This window comes from Thalassophryne amazonica, chromosome 1, assembly GCF_902500255.1.
Source record: "Thalassophryne amazonica chromosome 1, fThaAma1.1, whole genome shotgun sequence".
NCBI classification, from domain to species: domain Eukaryota; kingdom Metazoa; phylum Chordata; class Actinopteri; order Batrachoidiformes; family Batrachoididae; genus Thalassophryne; species Thalassophryne amazonica.
The window spans coordinates 161,965,362-161,989,737 of NC_047103.1; the positions used below are offsets into that span (position 1 = coordinate 161,965,362).

General features: G+C 40.9%; 1 protein-coding gene across 2 annotated transcripts in view; it reads left to right on the forward strand.

The window, feature by feature from the left end:
- Window positions 1-24,376, forward strand: part of LOC117517162 (inositol polyphosphate-4-phosphatase type I A-like) — a 114,093-nt gene that overhangs the window by 36,674 nt on the left and 53,043 nt on the right. For both annotated transcript variants that reach the window (XM_034178088.1, XM_034178096.1), the window contains exons 3-14: window positions 5,882-6,102; window positions 6,187-6,231; window positions 6,431-6,549; window positions 6,762-6,878; window positions 7,033-7,112; window positions 7,677-7,794; window positions 12,923-13,013; window positions 16,366-16,513; window positions 18,800-18,930; window positions 19,046-19,150; window positions 19,271-19,379; window positions 21,893-21,910. In XM_034178088.1, coding sequence (XP_034033979.1) covers window positions 5,997-6,102; window positions 6,187-6,231; window positions 6,431-6,549; window positions 6,762-6,878; window positions 7,033-7,112; window positions 7,677-7,794; window positions 12,923-13,013; window positions 16,366-16,513; window positions 18,800-18,930; window positions 19,046-19,150; window positions 19,271-19,379; window positions 21,893-21,910 — 1,187 coding nt within the window. In that variant the 5' untranslated portion in view covers window positions 5,882-5,996. The remainder of the gene's footprint in view (window positions 1-5,881; window positions 6,103-6,186; window positions 6,232-6,430; window positions 6,550-6,761; window positions 6,879-7,032; window positions 7,113-7,676; window positions 7,795-12,922; window positions 13,014-16,365; window positions 16,514-18,799; window positions 18,931-19,045; window positions 19,151-19,270; window positions 19,380-21,892; window positions 21,911-24,376) is intronic.

Below are 24,376 nucleotides of genomic sequence, written 5' to 3' on the forward strand. Positions count from 1 at the left end.
AGAATGTGCAGAAGCCACATCGACTGTCTGTGATCTTCTGATTTTCTCAACATAAACGCATTTATTGACTCTTTATAAGCTTTGTACAAGTCACAAATCAAATGTTGATGCTTTTACAGCCTTTTAGGTTGATTACACAGTAGAAGAAGAAGAGGGCAGTAGCATGCACATTACACTACATGCATGCACTGTGACATGTGCAATTACACTTATACTCTGGTCTGACAGCTGATAATGCAGTAACAAAATGTGCAACTTATACTCTGGAAAATATGGTAAATACACAGACGGCCACTAGGACAAATGCTTTTCTTATATCGTGGTGAACTATCACACTGGTGATAGCTACGGCAAGGTCTACCGCCCAGCCCTTGTTGATAACATGCAATTAAGACAACGCTTTTGGCTAATAATAGTCACTTCTGTGGAATGTCCGTTTAGGAAGGTGGTTCATTTAATGTGTGTTTGACTGTTTAGATGCCCGTTATCACCATGAAACTTTGTTTTAGCAACAAATCGAAACTGCACATTTCCTTTGAAACCCCTTTAGTCACTCGTTCCTGTTTTTATTTCTTATTTTAAAACATTGAAAAGCCCTTTTCATGCAGACACTGTCACAGTGTCTGGTGGGATTTTGAAGTAAGCAACACCTTCGTGTTTACGTTCCTGTGTGTCTGCTCTTCACTACAGCACTCTGCTAATGACTCTTACAGGCTCCTCTGTGTGTGTGTGTGTGTGTGTGTGTGTGTGTGTGTGTGTGTGTGTGTGTGTGTGTGTGTGTGTGTTGTTCATTTCATACTGAAAAAACATGATGCTCTCCCCTGTTCCACTGCCAGCATTGTTTGGTACTGTGTCACCTATGCAGGCAGAAGTGCCAAATCTTGCAGTTCCTTGAATGTCCACTTGAGGCAGGTTCCAACAGTGAGTCACTCCTTCTGACCGCAGAGTTAAAATGCTAACTTCACAGCAGAAATTAATGTTTACATCCTAGTACAAAAGCAGTTTTGAATGACTGCTTGGGTGCTGCTGCATCTACAAGCTGTTATGGACTTGACTGTGCTTTCTGAGCATTTACTTTCAAGTATTTGAAATAATATGGCTTGCTGTATGGCTAATTGTACTAATGCACCATCTAAGAAGTCTGTGTTCCAGTATTTCTGTCGCGTAAAATGTTAGCGCATTAGCTGGTATCATAGCTTGGTGACATTGGCTCCATTGGTCATGCCGTGGTTACTATGGTAATATGCAAGTCAGTGCTTATCATATCCGTTATGAAACCACCACTCGGTCATCAAAAAGGTACATTAATCACACTCAGGGTTTAGTCTGTTAGCCTTAGCTTGTTTTTTTTAACTGTGAAAAGGGGGCGTGTTCAGGCTTCATTCATCCCACCCACATCCTGCCAGTCATGTCCATGCTCCATCTTGTTAACTAGTTATGGGTGGGCTGGGAGTTAAGTGAAGTCAGGCACTGCCACGATTCCAACATTTTACGCCACTCCATTTGAGCTTCAGACCTGTTCTTCAGGAATTCTGTATGACATCACAGAGTGTTTGTCCACTATATAGACAGTTTATGTTAAAGACAACTACGCAATCTTCAGGAATAGGTTTGCATTAAGATCAAAATGTGTCAGTATTCAAGCTTTCACCCTTTTCTAGCCAAAAAGACAAAAAGTAAATCTATCCTATACTGGGAGGATCAGCCCAGGGGTGGTGGCCAAGTGGTTAATGCGCTTGGTTTCAGTGCAGAAGGTTCCGGGTTCAAATCCCACCCCTGCCACATTTCTCCATGTAATGTGGAGTTGTGTCAGGAAGGGCATCCGTCGTAAAACCTGTGCCAGTTCAACATGCAGATCCACCTTGGATTTGCTGTGGTGACCCCGAGTGCAAACAAAGGAGCAGCCGAAGGGACTTACTTACTGGGAGAATCAGCCCAAAATTTTGTATTGACGGGTTCAAACCTCATCTACAATTCACATGAAGAACAGTTCTGCTCAGTTTATTGGTGACAGAATTGTAAAAAAATCACTTACTTTGAAAAATTATTTCATAAGTTACCTCTTTGCTGAGAAAACCTTTGTCAAGTTTTTTATACCAATGGATCCTAAAGCTGGTGCTCTGGACCCCAAGGACTGCACATTTTTCATTTTTGCCAGCTTTAACTGCACATCGTGAGTGAAACCAGATGTGTTCAGTGATTGGCAGAAAACACTTCACTGAGCTAATCCGGTGTAAGTAGTTCAGAGACCAGTATGCAATGAAAATGTGTAGTTCTCTGGGTTCCAGTGAGCAGGTTTGGGAATGAGTGCACTATACATCTAAAAGAAAATTAAATAAGACTGCATGGTAACTGGATTACAGTAACGGAATTATGAAATTTTTGTTCTTAGAAATGGGCTCCAAAATCCTATTCATCTGATGTGTGGGTTGTTATCGTATATCTCTTCATTGTTCATCAGTCAAACCGTGTGGATTCTAAATAAATGTAAATAACATAATAGTATTGTGTGTCTGAAGAATGATACCAATGTTAGATCAAGTGCACACATTCTATGTAGACATTGACGGTCTACATACATCAAGTAGACATTGAGCGTTATCATTGTTGTTGCTGTATTCAGAGTTTTACGATTTCTTATTAAGAAAGCTTCAACACCAGAACATTTTGGAGGAATCTCTGTTGGACATTGTAGATCTGCTCTTGCATACAAGCAAATGCAAACTAAATTCAAATGTACACAAATGAGCTGTGGTTTAACAGATAAAGGATCGAGAGTAAAGATTGGTTGGTAATCAGTGGTGGTCATTTCTAGGATGTGGGCTGCCAGTGATGAACCAAAATGAAAGCAAGCTCACTATGTGGTCCTGTTTATAAAATCAACATCTCAAAGCTGGTTTTCAGTCTGTTTTATTTGGGGATCTTTACAGATTTAAATTTTCCTTCTGTTCATGAAAAAAAATTGGAGTAACCTTTTTTCCTAACCTTTATAGGTGTATGATCGGACCTAAAACTGAGTCATAGGTGTTTTTCTGCATGAACTGGAACACAGCTGTACTGTGTCAAACTATGAATGTCTTTGACTGTAACTCGACCGCGGTGCTTCTACATTTGCTACAAATAGGCTAATTGCTCTTCATCAAAGTAGAACATACTCGTAGGCTTTGTGGGATACTCACTGCTTGACAGGCGAAAATCTTGAGGAAAATAAGTCTCATAAGAGTTAGTTGAAATTAGGAGGAAAACTGATCAGTGAACAGCAAATTTTCCCATTCAGATTAGTGTTTTTATTTATCTCAGTCATAGTGTAAATTAGTACAATAGTTAATTCCCAGATGCTGCAATCAGCAACAATAGGGGTGTGCAATATATATATAATCTATAATAATATTGTGATTGTTGTTTAAATGATGTGCAACCTGACGTGGATGCAGCAGAGCCCTAGGTAGGTGTTCCAGACATGTACAGCTGGGAGGAGACCTCGGTGACGGCCCAGGACTAGGTGGAGAGATTATATCTGCACACTGGACTGGGAATGCCTCAGTATCCCCCAGTCAGAGGTGGTTACTGTGTCCCGGGAAAGGGAATTTTGTGGTCCCCTGCTGGAGCTGTTGCCCCTGTGACCCGATTTCAGATAAGCGGTTGAAGATGTATGTAAATAGGAGTGGTTTTGCTGAAACATTGTGCCCATTAGTGTCACTGGTAAGCAATTAATGCCTAGTAGTTCTAAGATCTTTACAAACACATTTTTTTAAAGAAATCATCAAATGATCATTGTTTTCACAGGCAAAAAATATATATATATATTTTTTGGTCTGTATTGCACCACCCCTAAGCAACAGATTGCTTTTCTCCAGCTCATATATTCTTTGTTTTGGTCTGTTGCTTTCTGGTTCTCCTCCTTTCTTTCTGACCTCTTCAGGCGGTGCCCCTGCTGCACTAGTAGGCGTTTGTATGGTGCATTAATATGCATTTGTTTTTATGGAAAGGTAGGCAGCTGAGATAGTGTAGGAAGAAGACAGATCAGAGCTCAAGTTCATTTTCTTTCATAGATCATCGTTGTTATTATTATTATTATTTTATTTTATTAATTTAGCAGTAATTCATTTTTAGTCTTTGCACATTCATGAGGCTAGTCATTCATCCATCAGTTCATTCATTCATTCATTCATTCATTCACCATACCCAGTTACCCTCGACAGGACACCAGTCTGTCACAGGGCCACATACAGACAGAAGAACACACACTCACACTTAGTCAATTCAGAACCACCAATTCACTAATCCATCATGATCCATCAAATTATTTAAATTTGTTGTAATTCTTCACAGTAATAAAACTTTGCCATTTTAAGTTTCATATCAATGAAGTGACATAATACATCTGTGCCATGTTTTGTTGGAATCAGACCATAAAATATAAAAATGTTGTAATCAGCTTTGTTTTCGGCTCTGTCATCCTTCTCATAGTCTGGGTCAGGTTAAAAAACAAGTGGCATACCACAGCTGATTTGCTTTGCAGAGGTTTGGATGTCCTCAGGGGCAGGATGAACTATTTAACCGGCGGTGTAGCTGTTTCACCACCTACTTTTGGTTTTCACAGCTGTGTCTTCTTCTGCTTTCATATGTTGATGTTTGTCTGTCTGCTTGTCATATTTCATCTATCTGTTCTTTTTAATGCCACACTGAAAAATAGTCTGATTTGCATGATTTAAAGATGTACACTACATCAGTTGGACATTATCAGAATGAACACATTCTGTGTCCATTGTGAAGAGATGATGCTTGTGAACTTGTGAAGAGGTGTCATCATCATTGTTAAATTTAAGCTGTTGGAATACTGTTGTCCACTTGACTTGATTTTTCTTTTTTCCACTTTGGGGATGAAATGTTGGAAGCCCTCTAAGGATTTTGATATAAATGTAAATGTATGTCTTGCTGTAATTTGAGCAAAGATTAATGTCTGTTTCCTTGCTCTCTGAAGTCCTTCAGCTGATTCCCATTAATCTTCATACAGACAGTCAACACCAGAACTGGCCTTGAAGGATTTTTGATTGGGGTGAAAGATAAAAATTTAGATTTTTCATTTTGATGTCGATGAAATGTGGCACACATATATGGGTTAGTTCTGGAATTGCCCAGGGAAGATCAAATTTAATAAAGGTCATTCATTGTGGCAATCAAGGTCATTGGATTTAAGGTCAACATTTAAGTTTTTCACTCCAATTTGCACCAAACGTTTCAGACAGGTGAGGTCAAATTTGACAAAACTCAGTGATTGAGGTCAAAGGTCTTGTCTGTCTGTCTGTTGGACTCCTCATCCCAAATCCATTTGCTGATTTCAACAAAATGTAGTATATAATTGAAGGTTGACCCTATAATTGGCCTTAAATGTGTGCTGCATTTGGTCTAAAATGGGTTGAAAATTTTTTGACCTTTGTTCAAATTTATTATTTAAGGATTCCAGACTTGCCCTGGCAAGGTCAGCCAGAGTCATTTGTTAGAAGATCAAGGTTAGTAGGGTCAAATGTCAGATTGCTGTTACAAGAAAAAGCCAAAGGGTCCAGATAAAGTCAGTCTGCTACCATAAAATATGCAATACATTTACTCAGTAATAATTATTTTTGGAAGACTTTGTAGCTCCAGTTTGGGTTATTTTGAAGATTTAACCTCACTGAGTTGACTGGGAAAATGTTCTAAATTTTATGACACCTTTTTTTGTGTGTGATTAAATTGATGAAAAATGTAACTTTTTTGTAATGATGTGCAAATTTATATTTATTTAATTCTCAAGAACCTGACACCAATGTTGTTATTCTTAAAAAAATCTTTCATTCAATAGCCTTTTCTTTTTTTCTGTTCCTCCATTTCTATTTTACAGAAGTGAGCTGGTTCCTGCAGAAACTGGATTTACGAACGAGGGGCACATCACATGGGAGTGTGTGTAAGGGTGTGTGTTCAGGCCTCCTGCCATCACCCGCTCTTCCCGGACAGCCATGGCAGGGGGCAGAGAGCGCGGCTCACGGATACAGAGACCGTGGTCGGTTTACCGGGCCAACACGTTCGAGCTGTCCAGTGAGATGATCGGGTTGGCCCTCGCAGGTGAGATAAGCTACTAGTTTACGACTAAAAATAACAAAAAAAAAAAAAAAAAAACGTATTCATGACTTATTGATTGTTTTCCAGGAAACATTCAGGACCCAGACGAGCCTGTGCTGGAGTTCAGTCTCTGTGAGTACTGCTGGAATTGAAAACATTTAAAGCATTTAAATCATCGTCATCATTAAGGGATGTGTTGGAAAGAATTTACATGTTGTAAACATTCTTAAATATTTCAGCAGCTCATACATTTTGCTGTTTGGAGCAATAAACCTCTCATTTCTGTTCTGATGTAGATATTTTAATTTTTCTTATGTCTTTTCCTTGACAGCCTGCACAGACCTGGTGACTCCTGCTTTGGATCGAAAACCAAACAGCTTTGTAGCAGTGACCTGCACTACGCCGCCACAAGCCTTCTGGACCAAACACGCCCAGACAGAGGTCATAGAGGTCAGACCTCTGCACATACATAGACATATCCATCACAGTGCAGTGTGCTTCATGCTTTTAGATCAGAAGTGTTGCATATGAAGGAGGAAGCTGCTGTTCAGTGTTTAGTTGTATTTTTTTCAGCCATGCAAGCTAACTGAACCTTCAAATCAGATTAAAGCAACTCTGGTGGTAACAGTGCACTGATGTATGTGCCACCCTCCTTTCTGTAGGGCAGCAGTAATCCCATTTTCCTCAGCAGCATTGCCTTCTTCCAGGATTCCAACATCAACCAGCAAACACAAGTGAAACTATGCGTCTACGATGTCAAGGACCGCTCCCAGGGCATGGTATGATGTAGAGCACTGACAGCCGTGCACACCTTCCTGCTAACCCATTATGATGTTGATTATTACACAGTTAACCACAATATTTTCACAAAATATCTTCCAAGAAGCAGCTGAAGCTGAACAGAAGTCTGAATCCCAGTCTCATTTTCTGTAGATGTATTTGCTGGGTTCAGCACTTTTTCCTGTGAAGGAATTGTTACAGGACAAGAACCACAGGTTGCAGCTGGAACTGAGGTAATGTTTCCTGTCAGGTTTGTCTTATGTTTACTTTAGTAACCTGTTAATTTTCTGTAGAACACTTGCAATACATGTTGATTTGTAAAATCTTAAAGTCACATTTATTTTTTTAGATCTAGAAGCATGTTTACTTTCACTAAGGAAGTTTTTGCCTCCATCTGTTGGTTCTATAGTTGGAAAGTTTGTAATAACTAAACGAGGGATTTTTTTTAATGAATTGTATTTGCTGGCTGGTAATGGTATAAAATTTTTATATTTTTTATTATTATTAAATTTGTCAGCTCATATTCATTTAGAGGTAGAGCTTTGAACATGTAAAAGTAAATGTTTGTGACTTTTGTTTGCAAGATAATCAAACACATTTGACGCATGCAGATGATTGATTTTCACTTTTTCAAGATGATATCTCTTCAGTATACCTGGTACCCTACGGTATTCTTTTGAGAGGGTCTAGCTCACATAATTCTTGGTCAGTTGCATTTCACTGGATAAAGTCAGTGTGTTTTCATTCCACTGCTCCACCAACTCTGATTTAGTCTGACATGCTTTGGACTTGAACAGGTCGGCAGAGAACGAGCGGGTCGGGAAGGTTGTGGTAGCTGTGTGGCAGATGGAGGAGAAGGCAGATCAGAAGATATCTGTGTCAATCGGTCGTCTGTCAGAAAGCATCAACACCCGGGTATGAGATGCCTTTGGCATTTGAGATGTTATGTTGCGCGTAGTTCAGTTGACCATTGTGGCTTCTTTTAATAGGGGGTTTGCATACTCACCATATTGGATTTTGGTTGCGCAGGCGATTATTGGAAATGCGTGCACTTAGAAAGTAAACAAAAGGCACAGAATGCTGGGGGATTACTTATACCCCTGGATGCTTTAGTAAACATCTCAGGGATAAACCTGTAAACTTACAGTTGTGCTCAAAAGTTTACATACCCTGGCAGAATTTTTGCTTTTTTTGGCCATTTTTAAGAGAATATGAATCTTCTTCTTTGTCTTTTGGCTGTTCCCGTTAGGGTTCGCCACACCAGATCAATCGTTTCCATCTCACCCTGTCCTCTGTATCTTCCTCTGTCACACCAACCACCTGCATGTCCTCCTTCAACACATCCATAAACTCCTCTTTGGCCTCCCTCTTCTCCTCCTGCCTGGTGGCTCCATCCTCAGCATCCTTCTCCCTGCATACCCTGGGTTCCTCCTCTGCACATGTCCAAACCATCTAAATCTCGCCTCTCTGACTTTGTCTCCAAACCGTCCCACCTGAGCTGTCCCTCTGATATGTTCATTCCTAATCTTGTCCATTCTTGTTACTCCCAAAGAGAATCTCAACATCTTCAGCTCTGCCACCTCCAGCTCTGCCTCCTGTCTTTTTGTTAGTGCCACCGACTCTAAGCTGTACAACATAGCTGGTCTCACTACTGTCTTGTAAACTTTCCCCTTCACTCTTGCTGATATTCTTCGGTCACAAATCACTCCTGCCACCTTTCTCCACCCACTCCACCCTGCCTGCACTCTCTTCTTCACCTCTTTACCACACTCTCCATTACTTTGAACAGTTGACCCCAAATATTTAAACTCATCTACTTTCACCACTTCTGTTCCTTGTAACTGCACTATTCCACTGGGCTCCCTCTCATTCTCACACATGTACTCAGTCTTGTTTCTACTGACTTTCATTCCCCTTCTCTCCAAAGCATATCTCCACCTCTCCAGACTAGACTCAACTTGCTCTCTACTGTCACTACAGATCACAATGTCATCTGCAAACATCATAGTCCATGGGGACTCCTGTCTGATCTCATCCGTCAACCTGTCCATTACCACTGCAAACAAGAAAGGACTCAGAGCTGATCCTTGGTGTAATCCCACCTCCACCTTGAATGAGTCTGTCATTCTGACTGCGCATCTCACCGCTGTCACTATTCTTGTACATGTCCTGCACTACCCTAACATACTTCTCTGCCACTCCAGACTTCCTCATACAATACCACAGCTCTTCTCTTGGCACCCTATCATAAGCTTTTTCTAAGTCCACAAACACACACTATAACTCTTTCTGGCCTTCTCTGTACTTCTCCATCAGTATTCTCAGAGCAAACATTGCATCTGTAGTGCTCTTTCTCAGCATGAAACCATATTGCTGCTCACAGATCTTCACCTGTTTTCTAAGCCTAGCTTCTACTACTCTTTCCCATAACTTCATGCTGTGGCTGATCAACTTTATGCCTCTGTAGTTACTGCAGCTCTGCACATCACCCTTGTTCTTGAAAATAGGAACCAGCACACTTCGTCTCCACTCCTCAGGCATCCTCTCACTTTCCAAGATTTTATTAAACAGTCTGGTTAGAAACTCTACTGCCATCTCTCCTAGACATTTCCATGCCTCCACTGGCATGTCATCTGGACCAACTGCCTTTCCACTCTTCATCCTCTTCATAGCAGCCCTCACTTCTTCCTTACTAATCTCTTGTACTTCCTGATTTACTCTCACCACATCATCCAGCCTTTTCTCTCGCTCATTTTCTTTATTCATCAGCTCTTCAAAATATTCCCTCCAGCTTCTCAGCACACACTCCTCACTTGTCAGCACATTACCATGTGCATCTTTTACCACCCTAACCTGCTGCACATCCTTTCCAGCTCTGTCCCTTTGTCTGGCCAATCGGTACAAGTCCTTTTCTCCTTCCTTACTATTCAACTTCTTGTACAGCTCGCAATATGCCTTTTCCTTCGCTTTTGCCACTTCTGTTTTCGCCTTACACTGCATCTCCTTGTACTTTCTTCATCTCTACGACTATCCCAAAACTTTTTCACCAACCTCTTTCTCTTTATGCTTTCCTGGACCTCTTCATTCCACCACCAAGTCTCCTTGTCTTCCTTCCACTGTCCAGATGTCGCACTCAGTACTGTCCTAGCTGTCTCCCTCACCACATCTGCAGTACTTTTCCAGTTGTCCAAACTTGCTTCCCCTCCAACCAGTGCTTCTCTCACCTGCTCACTAAATTGCACACAACAGTCTTCCTCCTTCAGCTTCCACCATCTGATCCTTTGTTGGGCTTTCACTCTCTTCTTCTTCTTTACCTCTAAATTCATCCTACAAACAACCATCCTATGCTGTCTAACGGCACTCTCTCCTGCCACCACCTTACAGTCTCTGATTTCTTTTAGCTTGCATCTCCTATAAAGAATGTAGTCCACCTGTGTGCACCTTCCTCCACTCTTATATGTTACCCTGTGCTCCTCCCTTTTCTTAAAGTAGGTATTCACCACAGCCATTTCCATCCTTTTTGCAAAATCAACTACCATCTGTCCTTCCCCATTCCTATCCTTGATACCATATCTACCCATTACTTCCTCATCACCTCTGTTCCCTTCACCAACATGCCCATTGAAGTCTGCTCCTATCACCACTCTTTCATGCTTGGGCACACTCTCCACCACCTCATCTAACACACTCCAGAAATCTTCTTTCTCCTTCATCTCACAACCTACCTGTGGGGCATATGCACTGATGATATTCATCATCATCATCGGTTTTCTTCTCCTGCTGTTTGTGGAAACGTTCTCCTCCTCTTCTTCATCGTCTTCGCCCAGCAGTAGCCCAATTTCCACCGGCACCCTGTTGGGCAACAGCATCGGTGGCGGACATTGTTAACCCGGGCCACGACCGATCCGGTATGGAAATTCGATTCTTAGTCTGCATAGTTGGGTTGGCTTGTTTTACGCCGGATGCCCTTCCTGACACAACCTTCCTCATTTATCCGGGCTTGGGACCGGCACTCAGAATGTAGTGGCTGCACACCCCATGTGGCTGAGTTTTTTTAAGAGAATATGAATGACAACACAAAAACGTTTTTTTTACTCATGGTTAGTGGTTGGGTGAAGCCATTTATTGTCAAACAACTGTTTCCTCTTTTTAAATCAAAATGACAAGAGAACTACCCAAATGACCCTGATCCAAAGTTTACATACCCCTGTTTTTAATACTGTGCATTGCCCCTTTAACATCAGTGACAGCTTGGAGTCTTTTGTGGTAGTTTTGGACGAGGTTCTCTGATGGTAAAGCTGCCACTGAATATGTTTCAGACTTTATTTACATTAATTACAAAGAAATACAAACAATATGGCACTTTATGGTAAATCTGCATGGAGTAGACAGTTCTCAAAACTGAGTGACTGTGCAAGAAGGAGAAGAGTGAGGAAAGCCACCAAGACACCCAGACAACCCAGGAGAAGTTATAGGCTTATATGGCTGTGATTGGAGAAATTGTGCACAGTGCAAGCTTTGCATTTTGCATCACTACTCTTAGCTTCATAGTGGAGTAGAGCAGAGAAGGATTTTCTTTCACCAAAACAGATCAAATCCAGGCTTGCATCTCAGATGTACCTTCTGGCAGTTTGTAGCTAAACTTTCGGGTCTTCTTTTTAAGAAAATCCTCCTCTATACCACTTCATCATGAAGATGGATAACTGGTGATACAAAATTCAAAACTTACAAAAAATAACATGGTAGACACACCAACTGTTTTTCCACTCAAACCAATTCCATCAAAACCACAAATACGGTAGTTTTGTCCACAACTGCTGCCAAAATTGCAGCTGCCATTTCATGCGTAGTCTTGTAAATAACTCCAGAAATACTTTAACCATCGTTTTAGTTCTGCTACTGTTGCTGCCTCAAATGGTGAATTAATAACAGCTCCAGGTACATCTACTGGGTCCAGAATTGGCTTGAAAGTACCGCATCTCTCCTTCTTTACGTCCATGGATGCCAGCTGTAGGCATACAGACTATCTCATGATACATTGCATGAGTGAATGCGCACTGACACATGCAATCCCCTATTGTCCTATAAACCACTTCACATACAAAAGAGGTTGTTGGGTAATTTGTACCTACAACTTAAAAAAAAAAAAAAAAATAGGTGATTTGGTTGGCTGTTACATTAATGTTGTGCAGTTTAAAGTATGTTTGGATTGCATTTAATCAGGTTTTTAATTATGTTATTGAGTGGTCATCAGAGACAGTCTTTGCATTGTCTTGTATTGAACAGAACACTGACCAGAAAGTCTCTTAGATGAGGTTTGTAACTTGATTAATTTTTCTTTAATGATCTTTTTTCCCCGTTTGTTTTTTGTTTGAATATTTATCCTCATGCTTTTATTGAGGTTTGTAAGTTCTTTTTTTTTTACATCAATGAAATTGAAAAAGCGCTCTCATTTCAATGTTATTTGAATATTTGTTTATAGTGCACTTACAAAACATTTTTTATTTAGTTTATTAACGTTTGTAACGTTATTTTTTTTCTAATAAAAAATAGAATTTTGTTTGACTAGCAATGTATGACATTGCAAATTCTATTACCTGACATATTCAAAACTATCAAATACTGCATTCTAATCAAGTAGAGTATATGTAAGTTTCAACCAAAAATAATTACTTAATCTGTAGGACAATAATCAGGGAAAGGATCTACCTCAGTTCAACTTCAACAGTGAACATTAGTTTGAAAATTATATGAATCATACGAATCTGATCCCAGTGCAGTATTTTGACAGGTCAGTTTGATCAGGTAATGAATTATATAATTCTAAATTTCTAGCAGATTTTCAATCAGATTTTAGCTGCAAAAGAAGAGTGTAGAATGTACTCGAACTATGCTGTCATATTAGACACTAATGTGTTCATATTGCTGTACAGCAACGTAAGCTTCATGTATGTGTCAGAGGCGCTAAAGTGTTGTGTGCGTGAGATAGCAGGATGTGTCTGTTTGTGTAAACCACTGCATTTAATTTGTACGTGTCATGTAGATGGTGCTGTCTGTTGACGAGAGTCTGACTGAGTCCATGGGAGTGCGAATCAAGTACGCGTCACTAAGCAAAGACACTTTGCTGCGCTCAGGTGGGTTAACCGCTCCTCATTCTTAAAGCAGTCTTCACAAATTGTTCCATCTCTACCTTCAGTGTTAAACGTCTGTTAATTTTAGTTACAACTGGTTGAAACGTTTTGTACAGAGTTTCTGTTTTGATGGTGATTCACATGAGCATTCACATGTTTTCTTTCGGCCTCTCCTTTCACCTGCGTGGCTCCGTGTTTATTGAAGCATCAGACTGTAAATCTCATTACCCAGCAGAAATAAATTGTCATTGATCTGTGGGAGGTATTATTTTACCTCAGCGATGGATTGTCGCTCTAGAAATAGCGTGCAGAATGTTTCAAAGTGTACAATAAGATTTGGAAGATGAGTCAACACAGAAAAGTAAATCAGATCGATTCCCATTAGGTAATGGAGGCATTATAGGTTTGTTTCATTTCCAAATAAAAACTGTCCTTCTGCTTGTTCTTATGTTTTGTTTTGTTTTGTTTTTGTTTTTTCTTTTTACAAGTTTCTGCAGAAACTCCATATTTCAGGATCAAAGAATGTGGAAGGAAAACATTAAAATGTATTGTTATTGTCATTATTATTAACAAGTAGTCAAGTTTCAAATTTTTGGACAGTGTGGGAGCAGAAGGTTCCTGGTTCAAGATCACCCATGCCCATTCTCCATGTAATGTGGAGTTGCACCAGGAAGGCTATCCAATATAAAACCAAGTCAACATGCAGCTCCATCTTGGATCTGCTGTGGCGACTGAGAGTGAGGGATAAAAAGGGAGAATCTGAAAAAAAAAACTTAGTCAATTTTGTTGTATTTGAAGTTTTGCTGTTTATAGTTTGGATTTGCTAACATGTTGTAGTGTTTATAAAGGAAGCACTTAATGAATCTAATGTTCAAGATTCAAAGCTTTTATTGATTGTTGATGTTGATTTTACACTCAACAAAAATATAAACGCAACACTTTTGGTTTTGCTCCCATTTTGTATGAGATGAACTCAAAGATCTAAAACTTTTTCCACATACACAATATCACCATTTCCCTCAAATATTGTTCACAAACCAGTCTAAATCTGTGATAGTGAGCACTTCTCCTTTGCTGAGATAATCCATCCCACCTCACAGGTGTGCCATATCAAGATGCTGATTAGACACCATGATTAGTGCACAGGTGTGCCTTAGACTGCCCACAATAAAAGGCCACTCTGAAAGGTGCAGTTTTATCACACAGCACAATGCCACAGATGTCGCAAGATTTGAGGGAGCGTGCAATTGGCATGCTGACAGCAGGAATGTCAACCAGAGCTGTTGCTCGTGTATTGAATGTTCATTTCTCTACCATAAGCCGTCTCCAAAGGCGTTTCAGAGAATTTGGCAGTACATCCAACCAGCCTCACAACCGCAGACTACGTGTAACCACACCAGCCCAGGACCTCCACATCCAGCATGTTCACCTCCAAGATCATCTGAGACCAGCCACTCAGACAGCTGCTGAAACAATCGGTTTGCATAACCAAAGAATTTCTGCACAAACTGTCAGAAACCGTGTCAGGGAAGCTCATCTGCATGCTCGTCGTCCTCATCGGGGTCTCGACCTGACTCCAGTTCGTCGTCGTAACTGACTTGAGTGGGAAAATGCTCACATTCGCTGGCGTTTGGCACGTTGGAGAGGTGTTCTCTTCACGGATGAATCCCGGTTCACACTGTTCAGGGCAGATGGCAGACAGCGTGTGTGGCGTCGTGTGGGTGAGCGGTTTTCTGATGTCAATGTTGTGGATCGAGTGGCCCATGGTGGTGGTGGGGTTATGGGATGGGCAGGCGTCTGTTATGGACGAAGAACACAGGTGCATTTTATTGATGGCATTTTGAATGCACAGAGATACCGTGACGAGATCCTGAGGCCCATTGTTGTGCTATACATCCAAGAACATCACCTCATGTTGCAGCAGGATAATGCACGGCCCCATGTTGCAAGGATCTGTACACAATTCTTGGAAGCTGAAAATGTCCCAGTTCTTGCATGGCCGGCATACTCACCGGACATGTCACCCATTGAGCATGTTTGGGATGCTCTGGACCGGCGTATACGACAACGTGTACCAGTTCCTGCCAATATCCAGCAACTTCGCACAGCCATTGAAGAGGAGTGGACCAACATTCCACAGGCCACAATTGACAACCTGATCAACTCCATGCGAAGGAGATGTGTTGCACTGCATGAGGCAAATGGTGGTCACACCAGATACTGACTGGTATCCCCCCCAATAAAACAAAACTGCACCTTTCAGAGTGGCCTTTGGAGACGGCTTATGGTAGAGAATTGAACATTCAGTACACGAGCAACAGCTCTGGTTGACATTCCTGCTGTCAGCATGCCAATTGCACACTCCCTCAAATCTTGCGACATCTGTGGCATTATGCTGTGTGATAAAACTGCACCTTTCAGAGTGGCCTTTTATTGTGGGCAGTCTAAGGCACACCTGTGCACTAATCATGGTGTCTAATCAGCGTCTTGATATGGCACACCTGTGAGGTGGGATGGATTATCTCAGCAAAGGAGAAGTGCTCACTATCACAGATTTAGACTGGTTTGTGAACAATATTTGAGAGAAATGGTGATATTGTGTATGTGGAAAAAGTTTTAGATCTTTGAGTTCATCTCATACAAAATGGGAGCAAAACCAAAAGTGTTGCGTTTATATTTTTGTTGAGTGTATGTTGTTGATGTTGATTTTATTTCTATTATTCCTTCCTAGAATTTTATTAAGCTTTGCAGATTTACAAAATTCTAGGAAGGAACAAGCTCGCTATAGTACAGATATGAGAATTCCCTGTGGATCCTGGTATGTCCAAGTTTTCGTGAGACTGGTGTTCTGCTCCAATTAATGATTTATTTATTTTGCAGTGCTAGATTAGAAAAAAATGTATTCACCGATGTACTTAGAGTTTGGCCAATTGATAGAACTGTAACAGTTACCTACAATGACATAATTTTAAATGGCCACATTTAGGAAACGGCTGAAATCTACCTATGTTGACCAATAGCCCTGCATCTTTTCCAGCACCAGAAAATGCTGCACAGGTCCTCCGTATCAATAGCCATAATAGCTATGCCTGACTTTAGTGGTTTAGTTCCAACAGTATATTGTTTTTACATCTCACATTTATACTTAGACGAAGCTACAGTCTTCTAAGAAAGCCCCAAAACACACAAATAAGTTAAACAGAGGTAAGAAAGAATTAATTGTACCTCAGGGCCATCTGGGACTTACTTACTTCACTGATCTAATTGGGGAACTTAGATCTGAATTAAATCAGCTTAATGGTCTGACATAATATGAGTCTAGTTGAAGGTGTGTCGACATTTTCTTTGGCCTCAGTGTTTGGTGGCACGATGTCCAGGATGTATCGCTTTCCTACAACTGACGGAAACCACCTGCAGGTCCTGGAGCAGATGGCCGAAAGCATCCTGTCCCTAAACGTTCCCAGACAATTCGTCAAGCTGCTGCTGGAGGAAGATGCTGACAGGTGCACACTTGGTTTAGATCGAGTATGAGGATGTTCAGTTAAGTTATTGTGATGTTCATAGTGAATGGTGACCTCATAAAGTAAGTGAAGTTGAGTGCAAGTACAGATACTTTTCTACAAGTCTTCTGCTTAACTTAACAAATCAACTGTACCACAGCAATCTGTGTCATCTGACTGTTGTCTGAAATATGTTTGGGCTGCATCCTGCAGTTGTGCACGAGGCAGTCTGCATGTGTTCGGACCATGGCTGACCACGCCTGACCACACCTCTTTTTCTTCCAACTGCGTTGGATAATGGCAGTATTTGCCGTGTCGGAATGGCTCCTCCACATTCTTGCTATGTGTGACAGGGGCCTTAAAGTTCAGTTATGAACAACGGGGACCAAAAAAGACTGGTGGATGTGTTTTCAGTTGTTTAAAATACATTACAGTGATGAGACAGGGTGACGGGAAAAACTCATAAATCATGTGGAAAATGTGACTTGATTGACCAGTGATACGCTTACTAGAAGTGTCATTTCCCACAAATAGACCTGACATGTCTTCTGCACAGAGCAGAAAGCCTCTTCTGAGAGACACCTGAATTGCAGCACGGTGCTGCTGGTAGAATCACCAACACGTACACGCAGTCCGGTCACACCTGTTGGATTTAGGGGTCAGTACACTTCAACTTGTGAGGGAGCAGTCACTGCAAATCAGTGATCTGCATCTTCATATGGTGAATCTTCTAAGTATTCCTTGAAGCTGTCAATTGCTAACTTCTTGGTCACATTACCTACAAGAGACAGAGGCAATGCGACCAGCTGCCATTCATTTTCAGTCAGAGTGACAAGTGGTCTCTATGCCGCCAAATAGGCAGGGCTAAAATTGGGCACCGCAGTCTCGTTTGAGGGCGGGCACTAAAGGAGTAAAATATGACGCATATTTCTCTAGGGAAAAAAACACAGCATTTTCGCAGAGTTTTTGGGCAGCACGCAAACAAAGTGAAAATGCAAAGAAAAAAGGAGGATGTGGTGGGAAAGTGGACATGTGTTCCGATTTGTTTATGACCCGGAGCTCAAACATGTCAAGGCGGTTTTGCAGGCGAGAGAACACAGCTACTCTGGATAACTGTGTAGGTTAACACTTACCAACACATCTCCCATTCGCCTCATCTTCCCTTCTCCACTGGGAACCGAAAAATAAACACTTTTTGCGACTGCTTCGGTGATAGCAGCCGAAAACAAACCAGTTCACCATTTTTCCATGTGAAGTTATGCTGTGTATATATTGCACAACGGAACCGGTGGTCCCCATATGTTGTCAAATCCCGCAATATCACGCAGGTTTCAAATGGGACTGCAGTGCCCTATTGATGAGAACTCTGCTTTATATAAATGCTGAGTGAGGCAACACGTCTGCAAACTAGGTGACGGCAAAATGACGGCTGTGTGACATAGATTTGTTGGTTGCTCAAACAAAATAATCTGAGTTAACTAAATATGTGCCCAGGCAGATGTATTTCTGTATAAATCTGTTTGGCATTTTCTTTCTCATATTTTACAAAGGTTAGCGAAAAATAAAAACTTTTAGATCTATGACCCTGTTTTGGTAATCAAGTATTACCTCTGAGGTGATTTACAAGATATCAGATGTTAGCAAGCTAACTATCAATAAATGGTAAATGACTGCATTTATATAGCGCTTTTCCAACCTGATCAGAAGCTCAAAGCACTTTACAATGATGCCTCACATTCACACAGCCGTTGTCAGGGTGCTGCCAGTGCAAGGTGCTCACTAAACACCCGGAGCAGCTTGGGGATTTAGGACCTTGCACAAGGGCCTTTCATGATTTTCCAGTCAGGCTGGGTTTCGAACTGAGGATCCTCTGGTCTCAGGCCCAACGCTTAACCACTAGTCCATCACCTCCCTAGGCCATCAATACAAGAGCATCACTGTGACACGTTTCACTAAAACAAATCAACCGAACTTTGGTTCCATTAAGCAGTCAAGGATGGAGGAAAACCTTGTCTGATATTCCCATCCTTTATAATCTATTATTATACATTGTGTGCTTTAACGACAAGGAACCACATGATCTGTCCACACCCGGGATTGCACAACAGCTGACAAATTCCTACTGCTTTTCACCTTCATTTGTAGTTGATCTGATCGTAGGGTAAACAATAATATGTGGAGTGACCAAACATACTATGGGCACTCATTTCTATACAGCTTTACTTTTTATACCTTTTCTTTCTTTCACTCTTTTTTTCATTCTTGCTCTCTGTGCCTCTCTGTTTCCAGAGTGTGTGAACTAGAGGAGCTCGGAGAGTTGTCCCCCTGCTGGGAGAATCTGCGGAGACAGATTGTCTCTCAGTACCAGACAATAATACTCTCATGCCAGGAAACGCTATCTGACCTCGGTGACTACAGAGGTCAGCTTCTATGTATGTCTCTGTGTAGCCTTCTTGGTTGAAATAGCTTGGTTTTTATTTTAGGTTGTCTCACCTGTTTCCCGTTGGTTACTTGTTTGCGCCCATGCCGCCTCAGGTCCGTCATTTAAAGCCAGTCACCTGAAGGCAGACAGGAAGCTCGAGTTCATGGCAACCAACTTGCATGTGCAGAGGATGAGGGTGCAAGATGAGTTTGGTGTTGGTGAGATGGGACCAACCTAGACACAAACATCTACTCTGATCATACACTCTGAAGACATTCTTACTTTCTGGATATACACAAAAAACATTTTGTTGACTCTTTGCTTCTGTTCTTTTGCAGATCACACCTATGATGTGGTCACAATTGGTGCGCCGACAGCTCATTGCCAGGGGTTTAAAAACGGAGGCCTGAGGAAACTAATTCAGAAGTTTGAGGAGACAAAGAAACAGTAAGTTTAAGCTTTAACAGACTTTTCTGCATACACTCAACCAGTTCCTTAATTGCCTTCATAAACCTGCAATTAGCATTGAGGCTGCTAGCGTGATTGATGCACACTTTCTCTGAACTAAGAACTTCATGCGGCCAGCATGAGACAGAACGGCTCAAAAAAATGCAATAAGGAGTGAACAATACCACATTTAAACAACATACACTCAACAAAAATATAAACGCAACACTTTTAGTTTTGCTCCCATTTTGTACGAGATGAACTCAAAGATCTAAAACTTTTTCCACATACACAATATCACCATTTCCCTCAAATATTGTTCACAAACCAGTCTAAATCTGTGATAGTGAGCACTTCTCCTTTGCTGAGATAATCCATCCCACCTCACAGGTGTGCCATATCAAGATGCTGATTAGACACCATGATTAGTGCACAGGTGTGCCTTAGACTGCCCACAATAAAAGGCCACTCTGAAAGGTGCAGTTTTGTTTATTGGGGGGGGGGGATACCAGTCAGTATCTGGTGTGACCACCATTGCCTCATGCAGTGCAACACATCTCCTTTGCATAGAGTTGATCAGGTTGTCAATTGTGGCCTGTGGAATGTTGGTCCACTCCTCTTCAATGGCTGTGCGAAGTTGCTGGATATTGGCAGGAACTGGTACACGCTGTCGTATACGCCGGTCCAGAGCATCCCAAACATGCTCAATGGGTGACATGTCCGGTGAGTATGCCGGCCATGCAAGAACTGGGACATTTTCAGTTTCCAAGAATTGTGTACAGATCCTTGCAACATGGGGCCGTGCATTATCCTGCTGCAACATGAGGTGATGTTCTTGGATGTATGGCACAACAATGGGCCTCAGGATCTCGTCACGGTATCTCTGTGCATTCAAAATGCCATCAATAAAATGCACCTGTGTTCTTCGTCCATAACAGACGCCTGCCCATACCATAACCCCACCGCCACCATGGGCCACTCGATCCACAACACTGACATCAGAAAACCGCTCACCCACATGCTGTCTGCCATCTGCCCTGAACAGTGTGAACCGGGATTCATCCGTGAAGAGAACACCTCTCCAACGTGCCAAACGCCAGCGAATGTGAGCATTTGCCCACTCAAGTCGGTTACGACGACGAACTGGAGTCAGGTCGAGACCCCGATGAGGACGACGAGCATGCAGATGAGCTTCCCTGAGATGGTTTCTGACAGTTTGTGCAGAAATTCTTTGGTTATGCACCCGATTGTTTCAGCAGCTGTCCGAGTGGCTGGTCTCAGACGATCTTGGAGGTGAACATGCTGGATGTGGAGGTCCTGGGCTGGTGTGGTTACACGTGGTCTGCGGTTGTGAGGCTGGTTGGATGTACTGCCAAATTCTCTGAAACGCCTTTGGAGACGGCTTATGGTAGAGAAATGAACATTCAATACATGCGCAACAGCTCTGGTTGACATTCCTGCTGTCAGCATGCCAATTGCACGCTCCCTCAAATCTTGCGACATCTGTGGCATTGTGCTGTGTGATAAAACTGCACCTTTCAGAGTGGCCTTTTATTGTGGGCAGTCTAAGGCACACCTGTGCACTAATCATGGTGTCTAATCAGCATCTTGATATGGCACACCTGTGAGGTGGGATGGATTAGCTCAGCAAAGGAGAAGTGCTCACTATCACAGATTTAGACTGGTTTGTGAACAATATTTGAGGGAAATGGTGATATTGTGTATGTGGAAAAAGTTTTAGATCTTTGAGTTCATCTCATACAAAATGGGAGCAAAACTAAAAGTGTTGCGTTTATATTTTTGTTGAGTATAATATGTGAACTTACTTTTGACTGTTTTTTTTGGGGGGGGGGTTTTGTGGCAGAAATGTGGCATGTGAAAGAATGTAGCACCTATTCAGTTTCCTGCACATAACTGTGATTGAACTATGCAGGGTCCCGGCAAATGGCTCTGACAACACTGGTGACAGACTGTGCATGAATGATGGTCATTTCCATTTATTTTGCATATTAAAAGTTGTCAACATGACCCACAGTAGTAGTATGACTGATCCTCACCTGCATCTATAAGAACCTCAAATATTAGAGCTGAATATGTAGTAGATTTTACGGTGTCTGACATTTTGCACATCCAGTCATGCACTGGTTCCATTAAAATCCTTTGCTGAATCTCAATTCAGTTTAAAAATAAAAACACTGCATTTTCATTAATTAATTTATTTTATTTTCCAAAACTGATGCCTGCTTTTATTTGCTTCATTTTTTTGTGTTAAATATTGCCAGACAAGTTCTCTATTTTTAAGCTTAAGCCATATTTTGGAGTTTGAAATTTGTTATTCAAATGGTAAATAATTTACTTCAAATGAGTCTTTTTAATTTGTTATTTTTAATGTAGCTGCCCTGTTGTCATTTTTACATGAAGGGAATGTTTTATTTCTTTCAGCTGTTGCATTAATTTTGCAGTTGATTTCAGTGGCTTTCTCTTACTTTTGCTTTTGTTACTTTTTTGATCAGCATAAATGAGGAGGAATGGTGAGTCACTGCACTGCTTTGCTTGTTCTTACATGTTTGTGCACTTGTCTTTCACTTTTGCACCACATAAAGAGAATGTTGGGTCACTGTGTCTTTGCACTGTGTAAATTGAGAGAAATTAGGCGTAGGATGCATAAGATTACAGTTGGTTGGGAGCAACACTTCAAATAGGCTTTCACACAGCCTGTGCTGTTGGTACTGTACGTAATGACAGGTGGCATATTGGTATTAACACTGTAAATAAAATGTGTCTGAAAATAAAAACACTTCAAAATAATTTACAAAGGTTTGTTGAATACTGCTCATTTTTAGACAAAAATTAAATCATGTGTAATAATAAAAAAGAACTAAAATTGTAGGAGGTTGAGGCGAGCTGATGAAATTGCACTCATGTAAAATTATTTAATTGCTCATTTTTGTAAATTTTAAAAATTAGCGGTATCTCCCCCCAGCTTTATCTGTTAACATCAGTTTTATGTTGTTTTCATGTGTATCTGTAGCATTTTTCCTGAGCCACTGGTTAAGATCAGGCATGTGCATGTTAATACAGCTAATGTGTTGCCCTGAAAAATATGTCAGCATTATGAATGTTAGTGTGTCACAATGATCGGCATTGTGCTTTGACAGCAACCCTGAAAGTCACGTTCGCTAACACGCCAGCTTGTCACTCATATTACATTTCTTGAACTACATTATGTTCAACTAAATTAAAAAGGGGGCTTCATTGCAGGTAGTAATTTAAGATTGGAATGTAACAAAAATTTCTGCTTGTGCCAAAACCTTTACAAAACAGGTTTAAGCTGGTGCAGGGCTCCAGAATGAAACCAAATGGTTGCTCTTTGCAAACATTTTTTGAGATGGTGCGAGCATTTTTTTTTTTTTTACAGCTATTTCGCACGTGTGACTTGCAAATTTGCAGACTTTTTTTTTCCATGTTGAAAAACAAGGACCAACCGAGCCTCCCTATCATTTCACATTGTTCTCTAGTTCATATTATGCTCTGTGGTTTGTTTAGTGGTGTTGCATTCTATTTTGAAAAAGTCTCGGTTGTGTGATATTCCAGTAGGAGTCTGTCGCTGTGTGGGTCTGTCGCTCCCTTTCAGGAACATCATGTACTGGCATCACAGTGTTTGAGAGATTGAGAAAACTCCATTTAAGCCTTCAATGACAGATTAGGAAAAAAAATATATGCTTCCGACAGGAATGGCTGAAAGAATTAATTTATTTCAAAAGCATTTATCAGTAACAGTTAAAATTGGGAAAAATCTATATATTTGTGTGGTAGGACAATTTAAGGTCTGTTCCCTAAAATTTCTGCTTGCCCTCCTAAATTAATGATTAAAATATTTTTCAGTGAGGGGCTGCTTTCTGGGAAGCTTTTGATCTCTTCAATTTTACTCACTGTGGGCAAATTTTTCGCTGCATCTGTAAATCCTGCAGCTCCATGGAAACAACCCCGTTATGGGTAGAAGAAGGCATTTTTGTTTGAAAACAAAAATGTTTTTAGGCAGTACTACAAGTTATGAAATTATAAATCATAAAAGGGTGGGGGCTGGGGGAAGACTTGAGTTGAATTTCTTTGATTGTTTTAGAAAAAATGGAAACAGTTTCCTGCCCACAAGTGTTACTGATATTGAAGGGGCATCACATGCTGAACTTATACTAAACATGTTTGTTTTTCTATGCTGTCTTTCTTGACATAGCTCTCTATTTGTCCCACGCTGTAATTCAGTTGAATATTTGCTAAATTGTTCCCATATCACTGTTAATTGCAGATGAACCATTGAAGATTTCACATTTGTAATGTTTGAAAGCATACCTTTAAACCTGCCGGCAGGTTGACATTTGAAGGTTTATATTGTGATTCAAGACTGCCATCATGTCAATTATTTAATCATGTGAAAAGGATTTTTTTTTTTTTTTTGGTGGGGGGGAATCCATTAAAAAGGCAATGAATCTTGTCTTGCAAAATTTAAAAACTACAAGATAATTTTTCTGTGTTGACCCATATGTTTTAACAGGTTGACGCCACAGATTGTAAGAAACTAGGTAATACCTGTGGATATGAAGACAGTAACAGCTGTGGCAATCTGAAATTTGACAGAAATGATAGATCTCTGGCTGATGGTGCCAAGGCAGTTAGAGGACCCACCTACAAGTATGCCCCATTTGTCCAAGTTGGGTTGAAAATCAAATTCTTTGACCTTTGGCAAAATGAATTTTTTGAGTGAAATTTTGGGGCCAACCTTCTTTGACATACCAAATTTGTTAGTACTCTGCCAAAAGACCTTGACGGAGGAGGCCAAAAGACAGACCTTGACCTTGAACTCAGTGACTGACCTTTGGCAAATTTGACTTTGTTTGGCAGTTCATGAACCCACCCAAACTTTCATTTTGCCCTTTGAATGAAATGATTGACCTTTGGCAAATTTGACACCACTGTGGCAATTCCAGGAACTATCTACA